The following is a 19337-nucleotide window of genomic DNA, read 5'->3' as shown; positions in this document are numbered from 1 at the left end:
AGTCACAAACTAGATGAACAAATGAAGGCTAAACTAAATGAAATGAAGCAAAATGCACAGGGAACCAATACTGATGGGGAAGAAACTGGGACTCAAATCAAGGGAGTGGACCAGAAGGAAGAAGGAAACATTAAACTAGAATAGAATGAAGAAACAATAATTCAGAAAAATGAGGGGAGGCTTAGGAACTTCTAGGACATCTTTAAACGTTCCAACATCCGAATTATGGGGGTACCAGAAGGGGAAGAGGAAGAACAACAAGTGGAAACCTCATTTGAACAAATCATAAAGGAGAACTTCCCCAATCTGGCAAAGGAAATAGACTTCCAGGAAATCCAGGAAGCTCAGAGAGTCCCAAAGAAGGTGGACCTGAGGAGGAACACACCAAGGCACATCATAATTATATTAGCCAAGATTAAAATGTAGGAGAGAATCCTAGAAACAGCAAGAGATAAGGGGACAGTCACCTACAAAGGACTTCCCATCAGACTGTCAGCTGATTTTTCAAAAGAGACCTTACAGGCAAGAAGTGGCTGGAAAGAAGTATTCCAAGTCATGAAATCCAAAGATCTATATCCAAGATTGCTCTATCCAGCAAAGCTTTCATGTAGAATGGAAGGACAGATAAAGTTCTTCTCAGATATGGTCAAGTTTAAGGAGCTCATCATCACTAAGCCCTTATTTTATGAAATGTTAAAGGGACTTACCTAAGAAAAAGAAGATAAAAAACATGTACAGCAAAATGACAGCAAACTCACAATTACTAACAAGCACACCTAAAATAAAAACAAACTAAGGGAACAACTAGAACAGGAACAGAACCACAGAGATGGAGATCACAGGGGAGTGGGAGGAGGAGAGGGGGAAAGGTATAGAGAATAAGTAACATAGATGGCAGGGAAGGGGAGGGTGAGTAGTGTGGGAAATGTAGAAGCTGAAGAACTTGTGACACATGGACATGAACTAAAGGGGTGGAATATGGGAGGGAGAGGGTGTGCAGGGTGGAGGGGAATAAAGGGGGGAATGGGACAACTGTAATAACATAATAAAATATATTAAAAAAGAAAAAAATGAAGTAAGAGCAAAAAATATCTTTATTTACAGATAGTATCACTATGTAAAAAATCTAACAAATTCTACAAAAATTTTTTACTAGAGCTGAAAGATGTAAAATAATACAATTACTTTGGAAAAGAGTTTATGAAAATGTTTTAAGGGTTTACTTAAATATGCATTGCTCATACTACCCAGTTATTTTTCTTGTAGGAATTTATCCTAGAGATTTGTATATGAATGTCCATGATAACTTTATTTTCAATATTTCAGAGCATAAAAAAAAGCTATGCTGAGTGAAAGGAGCTAGACAAAGAGAATTACTTAAGACTATTCTGTATAATTCAATTCACATAAAATTCTAGAAAATTCAAACTAATGCCAACTAAAAGAAACATGATAGATGAGATAGGCAGGGTTATAAAGGAGCATTGCACAGTGGTACTAGAAAACTTTTAGGGGATGATAAGTTTTATTGTTTTGATTATGGTAATAGTTTCACAGTTGTATACATATATGAAAACATAAAAATTCTGCCTTTCATATGTATAGCTTATTAAATATTAATCATACAGTAAGAAAGCAGATACAGTTTTACTAGACCTATAAAAAGAATTGAGTAGCTTGTTTTCCTCTTGCTATTTTTGAAAACTGTTGGAAACACAACACTATTTATCCATTGGATTTTCTGCCTCTTTTCTTTCTAGTGGTTTATCTGGAATTTTTATTTCACTTAAAAAATATTACTTACTTTTTCAAATAGTCCATGCTAATTAATATTAACACTTTAGGAGCAAAGAACAGATAAGTTTTAAAAGAATCACAATGGTAATTATACTTAACAATTTTTTGTTTACTTGTTTTTGGATTTGTCTTGTTTCTTTCCTATTATGCTATCTTTACCCATTTGCCATACTTGCTGAAGTATATTCTTTAGTATATCTTCCACAGAGTTATAAACATTCCTAATGTTTGTACTATTCAAAATGTCTCAATTTTACAGTCTTAAATACTGGTTTAACTAAAGATAAGATTTTGGCTTGAACTTCTCCAACCCTTCCCAAATGTCCTTAGTTTTTGAAAGGTATTTTCCGATGTCTTCTAGTGTATATAATGCTGATACAACATTTTCAGCCTGTCCACTACTTCTTTGTAGGTAGGTTGTCCTTTATCTCCTGTAAACTTTTTAAGAGTTCTCTTTACTAATGATGCTTTACATTTCCCTAATGTGTAGTTAGATATGGATTTACTTTTATGTAACCTGCTTGGTGTCCTCTTCATGATTTCTATCTTTGGATTAAAGTCTTTCTTCAATGCCATTAAATTTCAGCTATTGAATTTTTTAAAATAACAGCTTTATTGAGACATACTTGACATGTCACAAAATTTATTTTTGAAAAGTGTACAATTTGGTTGCCTTCAGTGTATTGCCAAGTTGCATATCCATCACCACTCTCCAATTCCAGAACACTGGTATCACCCCGGAAAGAAACCTTAGAACCATCTGCAGTCTTTCCCTGTCTTCCATCTCCCCTGGTCCCTGGAAAAAACTAATCTGCTTTTTTGATGCTATGGATTTATCTATTCTGAATATTTAATATGAATGTAATTATACAATATGTGACCTTTTACATTTTATTGCTTTCACTTTACTTAATGTTTTCAAGGTTTTTCTGCATTGCAATATGTATCTCTGTTTCATTCCTTTTTATGGGTGAATAAAATTCCATTGTGTAGATATAACACATTTTATTTATCTGTTCATCAACTGGTAGATATTTGGGTTGTTTCCACTTTTTGGAGTAGAAATGCTGAGTCATATGGTCATTATACATTTAACATTTTGAAGAATTGCCAAACTGTTTTACAGAAAATATGAGGGTTCCAACTTTTCCATGTCCTTGAGAATACTTGTCATTGCCATCATTTTTATTATAGGTATTCTGGTAGGTGTGATTTTTTCCTTTCATTGTTTGCTGCTTCACCCTCTGGAACTTCTAAAAGATAATTGTTGAAGCTATTCAATCTATTTTTGTCACTTTTTCCAAATATTTCTTAAAATATTTTTCTTTCATTATGGGTGAATTCCTCATTATTAACCTTCTCTTAGCTAATGCAATTTTGAGCTATGTGTAGAATTTATACTCTTTATTTTTCGTATTTATTGCTAACACATTTTAATTTCATAATCATTTGCTCCATTTTTTAATGGATAGCCTTCCTGCCTTTATCTATTTGAAAACCTTGAAATATTTGTCTTAAAGCTTCTTTGTAGATGGTCTTAATGTTTGCATTTCATCATGAGTTGAATAATTATTGTTGCATTTGTTGACTTTCTTAAAGTTATCTTCCTTACATATTTTCAAATTTTATACTGCTACTCATATCAAACGTGAGTATTTCTCTCTCTCTCTCTTTTTCTCCTCATTCTTACTTGTTAGCAGCTCTGGTTCAGAAATAGAACTGACATTGGAGAGCTGGGACCACTTCCCCATAATGAAGCTGATCATATTACAAATCCCGTGGTTAAGCTGCTATGTGGCTTTCACCAGATCCTGGTTCTTCAACTGTTTCTACCATCTCCCACTATCTCAGGAAAACAGTAGTCCTGGTCAGCATTCTTGACTTTTTTGCAGCGTTTTTCATTAGATAGGTAAGATAATGTACCTGGCTCTTGTACCTTGCCATTTGGTCCCAGTTACCATGAAGAAGTAAAATAAGAGGTTGCCTTTACCAAACTCTAGACTCAGAGTTGAAGAGCCCACCATTTTAGCTCCTGCTACGTGCAGTTGCGTTTCTATTCTAACTCTAGGCTGCACATAGGTTCATCTTTTCCTGAGCATAATTGTGTCCTATAAGTTAAAAAATCTACATATCTTTTCTATGAGTTTAGGTGGGAACATGGGCTTGTAATGAAATTTTTTTGAATGCCTCTGGCAGGCAAACCAGAGATAGCTTTTGCTTCCTACTTATGGAGACAGAAAGCAATCACACAACTCAACAAAATAGTTATAAAGGGAAACAAATGCTATGAAAGGCAAAAAACCCAAACAATGAGACAAAAAAGAGTGTTCTATGAGAGCTATAATGAAAGAACCTGATAAATCTGGGGAGTCTAAGTAGGGAGGAATATAATATAAGCAGGAAGGAGACCTCCAGTGGACAGCTGGGAGTCATCGTAGGATAAACTGGCAACTAGCTTTCTAGTGCAATTGACTTATAATGCTCAACTGACCTGAAGTGAAATGTTTTGTTTTAGGGTTGTTTAAACCCCGATAAAATTCCATAGAGGTTTTAAATTTGCTAGACTATTTTCTAAGACCCTGTACAGCAAGAAGTTAAATTATATAAAATTTAGGGTTTTTTTTTTCCATTTGGAGACTTTCAGCTATAGAAGACTTTCAACTTCCTATGCTGCTTCAGGGAGGATTACAGGCTCTGATTTAGAGGTCCCAGATCACATCCAGCAGTCTCTCTTGGCTCTCTTTTCAGGGCTCAGTATCTTTCTGTTCAAAGGCTCTATGTTGTCTGTTCTCTATGGCAGCTGTTACTAGACCATGTACAGTTCTGGAAAGCCGCTTGGGTCAATACTTGAATGCATGGATTAGTGGTTGACAGCTTGTTTTATGAGATTATTTGTGCACAGATAATATCCATGCGATGTATTCCAACTTTCTAAATATTCAACATTTTTTGTAATATTGTACCAAGGATGATTGAACATTAAGTCTATCACCAGGAGACATTTAGACTTGTTTTCTAGGTGGAGTAATTTCCCACATAAAGCACAATTATATGGCTTCTAGAGTTTTAAGAAAAATTTAATTCCAGAGCTTTTTTCCAGAGACTTATAATTTAAGGTATTTACATTTATAGCTTAAAGATATACAATGATGAAAATCTTCAACTTTTATATTACATAATTAAATATATACAGAAAAAAGAATTATTTAGTATAATATGTTAAAAGGTTACCTATGAATCAATAACAAAGACAAATAATCAAACAAATTTCATATATGCTATAGATGGGAATAAATTGATGTGATATTTTCAAAAGTTATATGGCAATAACCATAAAACATTAAATATGCATATCCTTTGACCCAACAATTCCACTTTCAGGAGTTGATCGTATGGAATAGTTGCCGTATATGCTACTGTTTGAAAATACAGTCTCAAGAGAGGTCTTTGTACCCCCTTCCCACTCAGGATGGGTCTTGAGCTTGGTGCACTTTCTTAACAAGTGATGAAGAGCCAACAGGCCTGTGCTGGGTGTATCACCTTGTGTGGGAAAAACCCTCCTTGTTTTATGTCTAATGAGTGTTCTTTTGTCCCTGCTTAAAGTGTGGTGTGTGCAATATGACACCTGGCCAACCCCACTGCTAAATCTGTCCTCTGATCGGAGAAGACAGAGTTCCTTCTATTGCCACACGAAAGGGGTGAAGGTAGGTGAATTGTCTTGTGCTGGCCTTGGGGTGAGACCTGCTGGCCATGGGGGGCTGCTATTGAAGCTGATCGGACCCTGTTTCTTCTCTATGTAAATAGACCACTTTTCCTTCCATCCAGTGATTGACTGCATTGTGTTCTCATTGGTGACTCTGATACTGGTGCAATGGGCAGAAGTGTTTAGAAAGGTGATTTGCAGCAGGTGTGGTACAAGAATTTTTAAAACATGTAACTAACACTTGACTATTTAGTCAGGTAATTGACCCCTTTTCCCTTAGATTGTCAGATAAAAAAATGAAAACAGCCAACACAACAATAGACATCCAGTGTCATATTGGCAAAAAATATGTTTTGGGGTGTGCTGCAGAATTTTAATAATCAGTTTATGAGTGCCATGAGATAAAAAAATTAAAAACCATTTGGATTAGAGTCCTCCCCTTGAATTTTGTAGTACTCTGCTTGACAATAACTACACACACACACTTTTTATATAGTATAGGGTATAGAGTGCAAATACACCTATTAAAAAGAACATTTACTTCAGTGTTGCTTATAGTGTAAAAATTAGTAGCTAGTGGAGTTTTAAAAGAAGCAATGCATACATGTTGCACAATACCAAGCAGTAGTTAAAGAGCAACAGGCAGATTTTGATGTTGTTGCTGAAATAGTGCCAGGAAACATTGAGTGGAAAAAAAGGTAGCAGAATAGTATGTGTAACATTGTTTATTCATATTAACAAAAATAAAACTATGTGTCCATGCATGCATGTGTGTCTATTCCTTAGTGATACATAGATTCTTGGGGTAAACACCAAACATTTAATAGTGGTTACGTCTGTGGAAAATATTGAAGATAAATGAGGATTTCACTTTTAACACCGCATAGTTCTGCATTTGCTTGTTTCTTTTTTTTTATATGTGCATGTGTTTGGACGAGGATGATAGGTAAAGAGAGAATGAGATAATTTTATTCTCAAAATATACATAGTTGAGAATATATATAAATATATAATAAAAATTATACATTAATCGTTCATTGCTGTGCCCTCCAGCAGCATTCTTATAACCCCTTGTAATCTCGTCTTGGTGATTAGCTAGGCAAGCCACAGATGCCTCTGAAGGACAAGTACTGTAACACTTAGAACTACCCCAGATTGCCTTCTTTCTTTGTTTGTTGTTTATTGTTTCACTCTACACATTAGAATCTAAGTTTTGAGACAGCAGAGAATTGGGCAGTGTTTCATTTTCTGTAGCTCCTGAGCCTAGAATAGTGCATGGCATACGATGTATGCTCCATAAATATTTATTCCACAAATAGCTGAAGCAATGAAAAGGAAAAGAAATGACTTGTTGAGTCAGTTGTCCATTGCCCACTTCACATTCATTTGGAGTTTGGTCTACCAGCCAATTCTCTTAACAAAAGCTTAGTCTCCTACCACCTCAATGCTCATTTCAAACTCCATGACTTCTTGATGACCTATCTTCTTTTCTTAGCCCTTTTCTATCCCTAAAAGACTTCTTCTTCTCTTTAAGTTCTCACTTGAGGTCGTTGATAAATCCTGTGACTTTGAGTGAAGCAATGTGTCATAAACCAGCTTTACCACAGGCTAATTGATATAAACAAGAGTTGGATTTCTACAGTATTTCACCAACATAATGAACCACTGAACAAAGTAATGTTATCAGGGGCCTGATGTACTCAACTGATAAATTAAAGGAGGAATTCTGGGACTTTGGCTGTTTCAGCACATGTCTGTACTCCCCTCTCCATTTCAATTTCTTTGTAGATTGTTACTAAAATGGGTCAGGCAAATTTGTGGCAGGCAGAGAGTATGCCAGAGGCCCTCCAGTTCTGCAGGGTTCTTCTGTAAAGAGGAGAATGAGGGCCCTCTCTCCCCTCGGGGCGAGGTGAGAGGACAGTACCTACTGGCAGAGGGAAGGCGGTGCCTGTCTGCATCAAAAAGTTCCTTGAAAGGTTCCAATCCTCAAAACCTATGAATTCCCCATAAATAGACGAGTAGCTAAAAGACTTGTGATACATGTGTACAAGGGAATATTACTCAGCCATAAGAAGGGATGAGACCTTACCATCTGTGACAACATGGAGGGACACAGAGAGTGTTAAGTTAAGCTAAGGGAACTAAGCCCAACAGGGAAAGATAATACCATATGATTTCACTTAGCATGCATGTGGGATCTAAAGAACAATGACAAAATGAATAAATAAAATTGAAACACTCATAGACACAGAGCAGAATGAGGTTTGCCAGGTGGGAGGGGGCTTGGGGAGCTGGGTGGAAAACATAGGGATTAATAATTACAAATTAGTAGTGACATAATAGTCACGGGGATGGAAAGAGCAGCATAGGGAACATAGTCAGCAATACTGTAATAACGATGTATGGTGCTAAATATCACGGGAACTCTTTGTGAAGTGTATGATTGACCACTATGTTGTACCCCTGAAACTAATACAAAATAATATTGAATATAAACTATCATTGATAAATAAAATTAAAAAAATCTTGTGAATCCCCTTAAAAATGGACTGAGGATGGTCCTGGGATGACCTGCCAGTTCTACTAATCCCACGGAGCCTGCAAGAAGACCTAGGAGAATAAAAGGCACCAGTTGCTCTGCGGAACACTGCACCTGACCACGTAGGAACAACATACAGCCTATCTAGTATTTGGCTAGCAATGTAATAGGTCAGTGTAAGGCTAGCAGTGTAAGGGCCATTGCCAAGGTCATTGGCAGTTTTGTATTGGTTTTAATAGGGAGATTTAGAACATGACTCCTGAGGGTATTTTAGAGTTTTAAAAAACTTAGGCACTTACTTCATGATTTAAGGCCATTTACCACAGAGCAGAAGATGGTTTAGATCTATACCTTGAAAAATACATTTGAAAAGCAAAAGAGTAACTAAGGATATCCAAATGGTAATAAGCATATAAAATGATGCTTGATTTCATTTGTAATTGGAGAAATGTAAATGAAAACAGAATGGCTACAATTAAGAAAGGCTGACAATCCAAAGTATTGGTGGAGCATACTATGTGTTTAGTGGTCCAAATCAGTACAAACCCTTCAGAGACTGTTGGCATCACAACCTAGAGTTGAACATACTCTGTGATCTGGAAAATCTAGTTTTAGTTATGTACCCAAGAGAAATGCACCATAGTGATAAGACACATGACCAAGAAAGCTTATAGCAGTAGCATTTGCAATAGCCCCAAACTGAAAACAACTGGAAGCTCCAGCAATGACAGAACAGCGCTTGCAGTGTTGTTATGCAATGTAATACCAGTTTGGCAGTAACAATTCAGACCATAGCTATGGGCAGTAGTGTGGGCGAATCTCATAAACATAATGTTGAACCACATAGTTAGAAAAAGTATCTTTATTTTATAAAAAATTTCAAAATTGGAAAATTAATCTATGCTGATAGAAGTCAAGAGAGTGGTTACCTGTGGGGAGAAGGGAGATAGTTATGTGGAGGGGACACGGGTGGGTGCTGGTGATGTTCTGTTTCTTGACTTGCATGATGGTTCCTGGGTATGTTCGCTTCATAGCAATTCAGTGAGAAGTGCACTTATGATTTGTGGACATCTCTGTAGATGTGTTTATACCTAATAAAAAAACTAAAAGAAAAAGTGTAAGCACAGACACGGATGGATGTGTTTAAGCTACTGCCAAGCTCCCTCTGCTGAGGTGATGTTTGCACTTCCCTCCCTGCAGAGACACAGGTTGCTGGTCAATAATACAATTGCATGTTTTTCTTTGTTTGTTTGTCATTTGCTAAGCAATGAGTGAGCATTTTAAGTTCTATTTTTTAGTGTCAAAATTGATAAAGAAAATTTTTATTGCATTTTTGTTATGAAACATGAGTGTTTTATATGACTTTATTTTCAGGTAAACCAAGGTAAACCAAGATGTTTTGAAGGATGTAAAATAATGATATACTTAGTGCATTCTTCTCTCGGAGGAATAGGAGAGGAAATCTGTTCTGCTTGGCAGACACTGCGGTTTCAACAGAGCAGCCTACCTTGACACGGGCCTGCTCTCAACCTTGAACTGTTTTCTATCACATTTAGATCGAAACCCACAGGCCTGTCCATGTCTTTCCACACCTACATGAGGTCATAAGTCTTTTTTCTCTCCATGTGCCCCCTTGGGTCACTGCACTCACTGTTCCCTCACTTGGCAATGCTTTCCCACCAGATGTTCGTGAAGCTAGCTCCATTATTTGTTGAATGAATGAACTGATTCATGTGAGGTGCTTGTGTACGTTTGAAGAAGACCCCCACAGATATTCATAGTTGTCAAAGTTTCAAAGTTATGCACCCCTCCTCCATTTTCTGAGAAGAAACCTTTGTAGCTCGAAGCTCAGACTCTTCATGCCTTTATCTACTTTTTTTGACTTAATCTTTTAAAAATATTTTATTTATTTATTTTTAGAGAGAGGGGGCAGGAAGGAGAAAGAGTGGGAGAGAAACACCAGGTGGTTGCCTCTCATGTGTCCCCTACTGGGGACCTGGCCTGCACCCCAGGTGTGTGCCGTGACTGGGAATCGAACCGGCGACCCTTTGCTTCACAGGCCCGTGCTCAATCCACTGAGCCACACCAGCCAGGGCTGATTTAATCTTTATTGTAGTTTTTCTCATTACCATTTAGCTCCCCTTATACCCCCTCCCTCTTCATGCCTGTTTTGGATAACGTTTTCATTACATGGGTTTTATATGTTTGTAGTAGAAAACTGAGAAAGTGAGGATGAGTATTAACAGAAAACTGCAAATAGTTTCTGCCTCTCGGTACCCAATCAGTAGAAGAGGAAACCCTCTTCTTGGGTCTTCCCTGGCTCTGACCAGGACCGAGGCTCACAGACTTTATCTCAACCTTGAAAGGCGTAGGGTGATAGCACTTGGTGGGCGGGGAAACCTGCAGGTAAGAACTGGGACTCTGAGCATTCGCTGTGGCTAACTCCGTAAGTGCCGACTGTCGCGCTAGTCCTGGCTTACGCATCATGTATGTATTGACTCATTTACCTACCTAACAAGGCACAGATGGGGGAAGCGTGGCCAGGAGAGCTGCAGATCACTCAGCTAGTTGGGGTTTTAACCCAGGAAGCCTGGCCATAGAGTTCACGCACAAGGCTTCACAGAGTTACTAACTCTCAGTAGGAACCCAGGCAAGGACTCAAGCTTGGAGGTGGAGTGAGGGAGGCCCAAGTGAACAGAATTGAGGTGTGGAGTGAACTCAGGTACTAGAAAAAGGTCCAGAATGGAGCAGCAGCGCCCCCTGCAGTTAGGTTGATCTGCATTCCATTTCGCGTACACAGAGCTTTCTGGAGTCCGTCTCAAGTCACCTTCAACTCAATCTTACCTTGGACTGAGTCCACCGAACCCTAAGCCCTGGTCCAAGGCTAGTTCTAACCCTAGTCATCCCATGTTTATGGAACCCAGAACATCTGGGCTGAGCGCAAGCTGGGTATTTCAGAGACCATTTATCTGCATTTAAAATAGCATCCCAGGTGACTTTTAGGCAAATGCCCCTCAGAATTTCAATAGGAAATTATTGAAAATCAAAGCCCTTAGAGTTAAAGGTGCAGAAATTCTAACGATGGAATTTCAAAGTGAAGGGTGGACAACATGGGAGATATTTGGGGACACGGAAGACCTATATAGCCGGCTTAGAGCCACATCTTGCGGACAACTACTGATACTGTTAAAGTCTGCGAAGGTCTGCCTGGTGCTGAGGCTTGTTCTGCCCTTGGCGTTTCCGACAGGAGCAGGGAGCTCATAATCACCTAAAGAGAAGGAGCCGTCTCATCTGATCATCCTTGCCCCTCTTTGTGTCCCTCCTTTCCTATTTCCCTGTCCCTGTCCCCTGCTCCTTCCCTCCCTAAACGTTTGTGGCACATCTCTAGGTTTCCTATTCCCCACCAGGAATTTGGGGGGTGAGGAAGTGCCAGAGTAACACTGTCCCACCTGGGCACCACTGGGCCCTTAGCAGAGGTGACAGGTGGTGAAATAGAAGGACAGACAATCATCTGTGTCGTAGCCAGGTCTGCACAGCTAACTCAAAACAGAAAGGAAAGGGCTCCTGTATGGAGAACTGTGGAGAAAAATGATGAGTTCACTTGATTGGGAAATTGTGTTTTCTCAAACATATCGTATGAGACGAAGTATGTACACATGTTGGGTGATCGTAAAACAGTTTTATTATTAAATTATCAAGGAGGGACAGGGAGGGCATTTGACTGTTACTGTCTCTGGTGTAGTCTGAATTTCTGTTTCTAAGGTTTAGGAACCCTGTGATCTAGGGGAGAGAGTTAAGTGAGTTTTTCTCAAAAGATTAGCCCCAAGTCTCTCAAATCTGACTTGCTGATGGGTTTTGTTTGGTCCGTGCTGTTTCATTTTTTTATATTTAGCTTTTTACTTGTGTATTTATTATTAAATTATTTTTAATTCACAGTTGACATACAGTAGTATATTAGTTTCAGGTGTATAACATGGTGATTGGACATTTATGTAACTGGTGAAGTGACCACCCCAGTAAGTCCAGTGCCCTTTGACACCACACACAGTTATCACAACACCACTGACTATGTTTCTTATGCTGTACTTTCCATCCCCATGGATGTTTTTATAAGTGGCAATTTGTACTTCTCAATGCACATTGACATTTTTTCCTCATAACACTGTTTTAAGATTTAAGATGAAGAATTTGGGATATTATCATGAAAATCTAGGTTTCAGGATTCTTTGGAAAAGTCTGGCCATTTGGGGCTGGTATTTCCAAGAGAAACAAACAGCTGGCTGAGACTGAAGGGACCTCGTCTCTCCGATGTGTTCCAGCCCCTGAAGTCCTCACGCTGCTGGCGCGGATTCCCAAGGGCCCCCTGCTCTTCTCACCTTCTTCCTGGTCTCCTTCAAACACCTTCATTACATGCACTGCTGTTCAAAGGGAGGACGGCTCTGGCCTGGAAGAAAAAGTCAGTTTGCTAAGGGTCAGGAAGTGAGGTGGTGGTGGGGTTCTGTGGACGGTGGACCCTTGCACTGTTCAGGAGGAGCTGGGACTCCGTGGTGCAGGGCCAGGTGCAGTCCTGAGCATCCCGGCAGCGTTGGATCGTCTGGGACAGTGGCACCACCTCTTCAGAAAGCAGCACTTGGGCTTGCAGTGCAGATCAGAGACTCTTCCTCTGTTTTTCTGAGCTGCTAAACTCAGATTTTGGGGGAAAAACACATAGGAGATGATGGGTGAGCGTCCTGGATAAAAGACAGTGGTTAGTTTAGCTGCTGGTAGTTTCAATTAGAAAAAGAGAAACGATGGTACATTTTTTGTACCTGAATGTTGTCCCTTATGGTTTACTTCATACGAACTACTCATAGGCTCGTTGTGTGATGGGAATTGCCCTATGAAACATCCATAATGCCTTTTCCAATGACCTGGTCATTGAATCTCTTCATTCATTATTTTATTCATTCATATATTCACCAGATATTGGAGCCCCCACTGTGGCTGTGGCGTAGACCTGTGTAATAGTGAACAATACATCGTCCCAAGTTCTCCCAGTTCTTGGTAGTGATGTGGACGGGAAATGGAGAATCAGAGTGGGAAAGACATTGCGTGGGTGGGAGCAAGGAGTTTGGGGTCTTGTTTCTCTTTCTATCCTTCAACTGCAGGGCAAGCTTGGGCCAACTTCTTAGCCTTTCTGGGCTTCGCCTTTATTCAAATGGGGCTAAATTATCTTTAATTTCTTACTAAATTAAGAAATTATCTTTAATTTCTTACTAAATTTCTTACTATCTTTAATTAACTACTAAATACTTTGCTGAAGAAAACAGATGTGCTCATCTGGATGTAAATATAGATGTTCATACATCTGATGGAATAGCTAGTTTCTTTACTAGACTTTTAGTTTTCTTCATGTATTTGATTTCCAGGTATGAGGGTAAAAATACATTTTATTTGCTCTAATATGCTTGCTCATCTAAGATTTTATGTATAGGAAATTAAGTTAAAACTGTTTTTGCATCCACAGTTATTGGAGGAGGAGGAGGCTGGTGATGATTGTGTTGGAAGCAGAGGGTTTGACTGTTTCTGTGTTTAGGATTTACTGTAGGGACCCAGAGGTGAATGCAGGCTGTGAAGAAGAAGAAACTCGCAAGAATGTTATGCAGTTGGGGTAATGGGTTTATTAGATCCATAAATAAGTAAGCGTTTATTGGTATGCCAAAAATAAAGGACAAGGTGACAAAAACTCTTTTAGCATGAAAACGAGACAGCTGCAATAGACCAATACTGAGCTTACAGACTCTCAAAAGATCACAGAACCTGAAATGAGAGCTTTCAGGTTGTAGGGTTAGTTATTCAGACAATACAGTCAGCTGTACAATGCAAGCTATGCATGGCAATGAAACAGGATTGGCCAGGCAGTCTCTCACTGGGGGACAGAGAAAGGCCTGCTAGGGCCAGGGGTCGCTGATGGGAAAGGGTATTAAAACCTCATAAATCCTCCATATCTTTTCTCCATTTCAGGAACTTCTTTTGAGTAACTTTCACCTTCTTCGTTGGGGGGCAGAGAATCCACGAAGCGCTTCAGGAAGCCCCCGTACCGTTTCTGGTAATCCATCCACCACTCTGGGCGACCCACTCTTCTCATGAAGCCCCCATACCGCTTCTGCAGCTCCTTGGCTTCGTCTTCCAGCTGGGGGCTTCTCTTTAAGCCTCTCATGAAGCCCCCGTATCTCTTGCTCACATCTTCGACCTCACTGACCTCTGGGTGGTGGCTGCTCTCGCGGTCGTCCCCGGGCCCCAGCAGCTCTTTCAGGGCGTCTGAGGAGTTGCCCAGGGTGTCGTCCTCCTCTGCATCCTTCTTCATGAAGCCTCCGTATCGCTTGGCAAGGATTTCACCTCCGTTTGCCTCTTCTTCTGGCTCCAGAGGATAAAGCTCATCCATTTTCTTCATGAAACCTCCATACCTTTTCATGAAGCCCCCATACTTCTTGGCCAGCACATGGCCCTCGTCCTGCCTGCTGCTTTCCCTGAAGGTGCTGGTGCCGCCCTGGGGGAGCTCCAGTTTGGATACCTGCAGCAGCTCCTTGCAGGCGTCCCAGGTTCTGAGAGAAGGCAGCTTCCCTTCACATTCCAGTGTGCAAGCCTGGAAAAAAGAATTAGATTTAAGGATGAAAAGGGGGTTCTCTGATTTTAGTAAGTAAACAGATTTGTTTGGATCACAATATACTTGCTATGATGTGAAAACTCTCACATAATAATCTCCACTTTCTTATTGCAACTTTTCATCATACTGAACAGGCAAATCAAAGAAAAATTGATTTGGAAAAATTGTGGAGAATTCATTGAAACAAATTAAAAATTTTCTTTGAATTTTAACAGATTGTATATATTGTGCTACTTCAATATCGTAAAAGATTTTTTTTCCGCCCAGTTTTAACCCAGATTGGCTTCCTGCACAATCTAAGTTCTTTGGATAATTTTCCATTGTCGATTTCACGTTGGGTGTTTCAACCAAAAGGGAGAAATTTCTCTTTACCTAACTAGGGAGATTATCCTCCAATTCCTTTTATCTTCTTGTCTTACAGACAAAATCAATATTAATGATGTAAGGTTTGTTTACTTCCTTGTGTTACTATTTTACCTGCAATGGTATCGAATATTCCCACAAACATTTCAATCTTTAGAAAAACAAGTTCAAAATAAATTTGAAAAAGACATTGTAAAAACTCAATTTATATCTTATAAATTATTTGCATTATGACATACTGATTTGATGAAAGTAGAGGCTTTGCTTTTCTTTCCTCTTAATTGATTGAAACAGATTCGATCATCTTGAATCAAATGTTTATAATTATGGAGGCCTAATGTGAAATCATACATATGCTAATGTTTAAATTATTCATGTTACTTTTTCTTAGCAATTAGTTACTGTTATACAGAAAAAATATTGTTTCCAGTGGAAATCACATTATCTGACAGAATAGAAATGATACATTTACAACTCCTTCTTTTTATTATATAATTCAATTCTAATCATTGTGAGAGTCAGGCTATGTATTTTAATAGACAGGGTGATGATTGCTGGGTGGAGGGGGGCAAAAGGGGACTAAATGGTAATGGAAAAAATACAATGAGGATTAAATAAAAAACAATTCTATTCAACAAATCATTTGGCTATAATAAAAAGAGTGCTGATATTACATGAAGATGTTATATTTCTGAGCATTTCAGGTTTTTTTTATAGTGCCCTGAACTTTACTTGTAAAAGCCAGGTTACTGACCCTTGGTTTAGAAAAACCAGGTTCTCTCTTGATATTTAAAAATATTTTGTATATTAATTGATATAAAGTACATATATATTTTAACAATGTAAGAAAGTATTTTATTAGTGCAACAAAATTCTTTAGGATATGTATTTATTTAATTGACTCTTGATGATTATTTAAGTTTTGTGTCTAAGAAAATTAAATATATGCATATATAAAAACTCAAAGATTATTTAATTAAAGTGATCCTGTTTTACTTTTGATATCTAATTAAGAAATCAAAATGTCATTAAAATTAAAATGTTTAGGTGTCAGCTATATCAGACCTTGACTGCAAACTCAGTTTGGACATCAGCCATAGCATGCCAACATATCTGTGCATCCACCACAGAGCCAGTCACAAGTGTCTTTCACATGGTAGAATGTCAATAAATATTTGTTATGTTGATTTTGCTACCTAGTTTTGGCTAGGAAGCCTCATTTCTCATATGTGGTTTTGCATTCAAGCTAAAATTCCAGAACTGTTGTAATTCTAACAACGTAGTCATTAACAAAGCCATTTGCCACAGAGAATATAACAACCCAAAATGTAACCTGCCATACAAAACAAATCAGTTACCCTTATCTAAGAGGCAATATTTTTTTGTAATTTAAGTCTAAAGCTCTATTATTCGTCTCCTCTTTAAGGCTATGTTAGCACATGTACACATCACATGGAGTGAATCAGGCAATTCAAGTGAAACAAACAAACCTTTAACCCGAAAGTTTTCTTTAATTTTTTGTCCCTATTTTATGCATCTATATAGCTTAATTTCTTCAAAGGCTCAAGGGAGGAGTGTAAGTCCTCTGCAGATGAATACATTATTCTTTATGGAGCTGCTGAAGTCACCACAGAATTTCAACAAATTGAGAAGAATACTTAATTGAGAGCTAGTGAAAATGAAGCTTCCCAGGCCCCATATTTGGGACCTTCGCCCAGTAGAGCATCAGTGGTGATTCAAGAGCACATGGACTATGATTAGAATTAAGACTCTTCTGTTCTCAGCACCGCCCCCTCCCATCCAGTGTAATGGATGCTTGCCCTGTGGCCACCTCTTTGGACACTGGCCTGGCCACCTCTCCTGTGCCTTTTTCATAGGCAAATCAAACTTGTTTTCCTGGGTTTTACAAAAGCACGTTCAAGACACCACGGGAGCTGAACTCCAGCTTCACTTGTCTGTGAGACAGCTGCTGGTGTCCTTCTCTCCTGTCTACTGCGCGCCCCCTTTCCTCTCCCCGTATCCCTCCCTCTCTCATCCCTTAGCTCTCTCAGGTGAGGGTAAGGGCTTGAGGAAACTCAGGTTAAAAGCACTAGAGACACTAAATCAGAAAAAAAGGCGACTAAATCTCACTAATAAAAAATGACGTTGTCCGCGGGCAGGATGAGAGTGTGGTTGTGTGTGAAAGGGTCCCTTCATGGGATGTTAGGAGCTGGGGTGACTGAGCATCTTCCTTGGGACAGGTGAGGTGACAACCCAGCGCTCTCCAAGGTGCTGAAGAGAGCACACCGCGGGCTCCCGTATCCGCGAGGTTCAAATGAACTTGGCTTGTGTGGGGACGCGACTGCCCTTACCGGGCCCGAGGTAGTCGCGAGTTCCCGAAGCTAAGAGCTAAAGCGGGACCTGGGTCAGCGTTTAGGGGAACAGTCGGGAGACCCGAGTCACCGGAGATCCGGGCCGCGGCGATGCGGACCGATTGTGACCCGAAGACGCTCCGCGCGGTGGCCGCCGCTAGCTCACCCACGGCGCAGACACTCACCAGCGGGTTGAGGTCGGTCGGGCGCGCCAGGCGGTAGCTGCACGTCGCGCAGTCCTGGCTGCATTCCGCCTGCACAGTCGCCAGCAGCCCCGGGCCGAGCGCCAGCAGCCAGGTGCAGAGCCTCAGGAACCGCGCCATGGGCTGCAGGGAGAGAGGGACGCGAGCTCGGAGTCTGCCCCGAAGCGAGCGGGTTCCTCGGAGGGACCGTCGCCGGGACACAGTCAGCCGGGAGTTTGTGGGACAAGAGAGCAGAACTCTTAGGGACGCTCCTGTCTGGGTCCCCGACCGGCCGGCCCACGCTGTTTTGAGAGGCCCCGGTACAACTCAGATCGCCTCGAGGTTCCCAGGTGGGCACTGTCGCTCCGAGCCCAGGGCTCGGAGGACAGGCCAGGACTGTCTTCCAGGGCATCTGCTGCTCTGGGCAAGATTCTGGAGGGAACAGCCAAACACCAAATGCGCCAAAGCGGGAGCCCGGAGAGGCGCGACATTGACCCGGGGCACAGACAGGAAGGAAGTTGCGAAGCCCATGCAATGAAACGCGGAATAAAACAGAGCAGGTGGACGACCCCAAAGGCGCGCGGCCAGGGCGAGCTCTGGGCAAGTTCACTCACGTGGACGCTATTCCGGTGGCGCAGCTTGGTGGAAGAAGCCGAGTCCCAGCCACTGCACTAGAAGGGAGAGGAGAAGGCAGGTGTCAGGCAAGGGGCGTCGGGGAAGAGCCGCCGGGGGCGCGGGCAGGCTCCGGCCTCACCGTGGCGGTTGTCCGTGCCGTCGCGGGGCCGCGGTCTGGACTGCAGGTCTCCGAGCGCCTGCCTTGCCTCTCACGGCTGTCCTAGGGCTGGCGGCGGCTGGACCCACTTTATAATTAGCCTCAAACCGAAGGAGGCGAGTGCGCCCCAATCGCCAGCGGGCTCCAGCTGACGCAGGCCCTGCGCCACCCCCGCCGACGCAGGCACGGGAGGGGTCGGTCCCGGCCCGCGCGCCCGAGGCTGCAGCCCCCACCCCCATGGGGAGGGACCGTGTGGGAGAGCGCCTGTGGCTTTCCTCACCGCCAGGTGACAAACCGAGGTAATTAGAAAATTGGGGGAAAGCGTAGGATGAAATCAAATGCCCGCAGCTAAGGGCACTGAAATTGCACTCCCCCGGGGTGCGTGCTCCCGGGACAGAGCCGAGGTGGGGCGTTAGGAGGGGCAGGTGGACTGACTGAGGTTTCTGGGGTACTGGAGACCTTCCGAGCTGGGGAACAGGCCCCTACTTCGCCTCCTCCGGGGCGCCCTCGAGGTTGCGGGGGGCACGAAGCACAGCCGTCCCGAAAGTCGTTATTTATCGACCTGTCTGTCCCGCACTAGTCTCCGAGTTCTTTTCCGTGACACCTCACAGCACCAGGCGCACAGTGGGCGCTCAGTTAATGGTTAAACGATAGAAGCTTTCCGGGAATTTTAAATTAAATTAAATCCCAGGACTGAGCTTTTCCCTTTCCCGTGAGTGAGACCGCTCGCCGAGCGGGCGAAGCCCAGGCGTCTGGAGCGGAGCCCCGCGGGGACCTGCACGCGGTTCCGCCGCTGCGGGGGGCGCCCGCCTCTCCCGTCTTCCCGGGCAGTGATTCTTCCGAATCGCGATCGCTAACCTCCGGGGAGCAGATAAGGTGTCCCTGCGGGTGTTTGACGAGTACGAGGCGGTGTCGGGCGGGTGTGCAGGCGGTAAGCCAGGACCGTCGTGCCCAGGGAGCGACGAGGGACCGGCAGCCTCCCGG

General features: G+C 41.7%; 1 protein-coding gene across 1 annotated transcript; it reads right to left on the bottom strand.

Moving 5' to 3' along the window:
• Positions 1–13471: 13471 nt before the first annotated feature.
• Positions 13472–18453, bottom strand: PENK (proenkephalin). The gene is made up of 4 exons (XM_037166856.2): positions 18336–18453; positions 18196–18252; positions 17585–17725; positions 13472–14664 (listed from the first exon to the last, which is right to left on the bottom strand). Exons 3-4 carry the CDS (start codon positions 17720–17722, stop codon positions 14002–14004), a joined length of 801 nt encoding a protein of 266 aa, XP_037022751.2. The 5' UTR covers positions 17723–17725; positions 18196–18252; positions 18336–18453; the 3' UTR covers positions 13472–14001.
• Positions 18454–19337: the final 884 nt, after the last annotated feature.

This window comes from Artibeus jamaicensis, unplaced genomic scaffold (assembly GCF_021234435.1).
Source record: "Artibeus jamaicensis isolate MK-2021 breed Jamaican fruit bat unplaced genomic scaffold, CSHL_Jam_final scaffold_916, whole genome shotgun sequence".
NCBI lineage: Eukaryota > Metazoa > Chordata > Mammalia > Chiroptera > Phyllostomidae > Artibeus > Artibeus jamaicensis.
Note: the sequence above shows the minus strand (reverse complement) of the source record. Positions and strands in the feature narration are given on the sequence as shown.

Bases quoted from the DNA above. Each gene is read 5' to 3' on its own strand.
- PENK (XM_037166856.2), bottom strand. From the start codon at position 17,722: ATGGCGCGGTTCCTGAGGCTCTGCACCTGGCTGCTGGCGCTCGGCCCG. The intron at 14,665-17,584 runs GTGAGTGTCTGC...TCTTTTTTCCAG, and splicing joins CGACCGACCTCAACCCGCTG to GCTTGCACACTGGAATGTGA.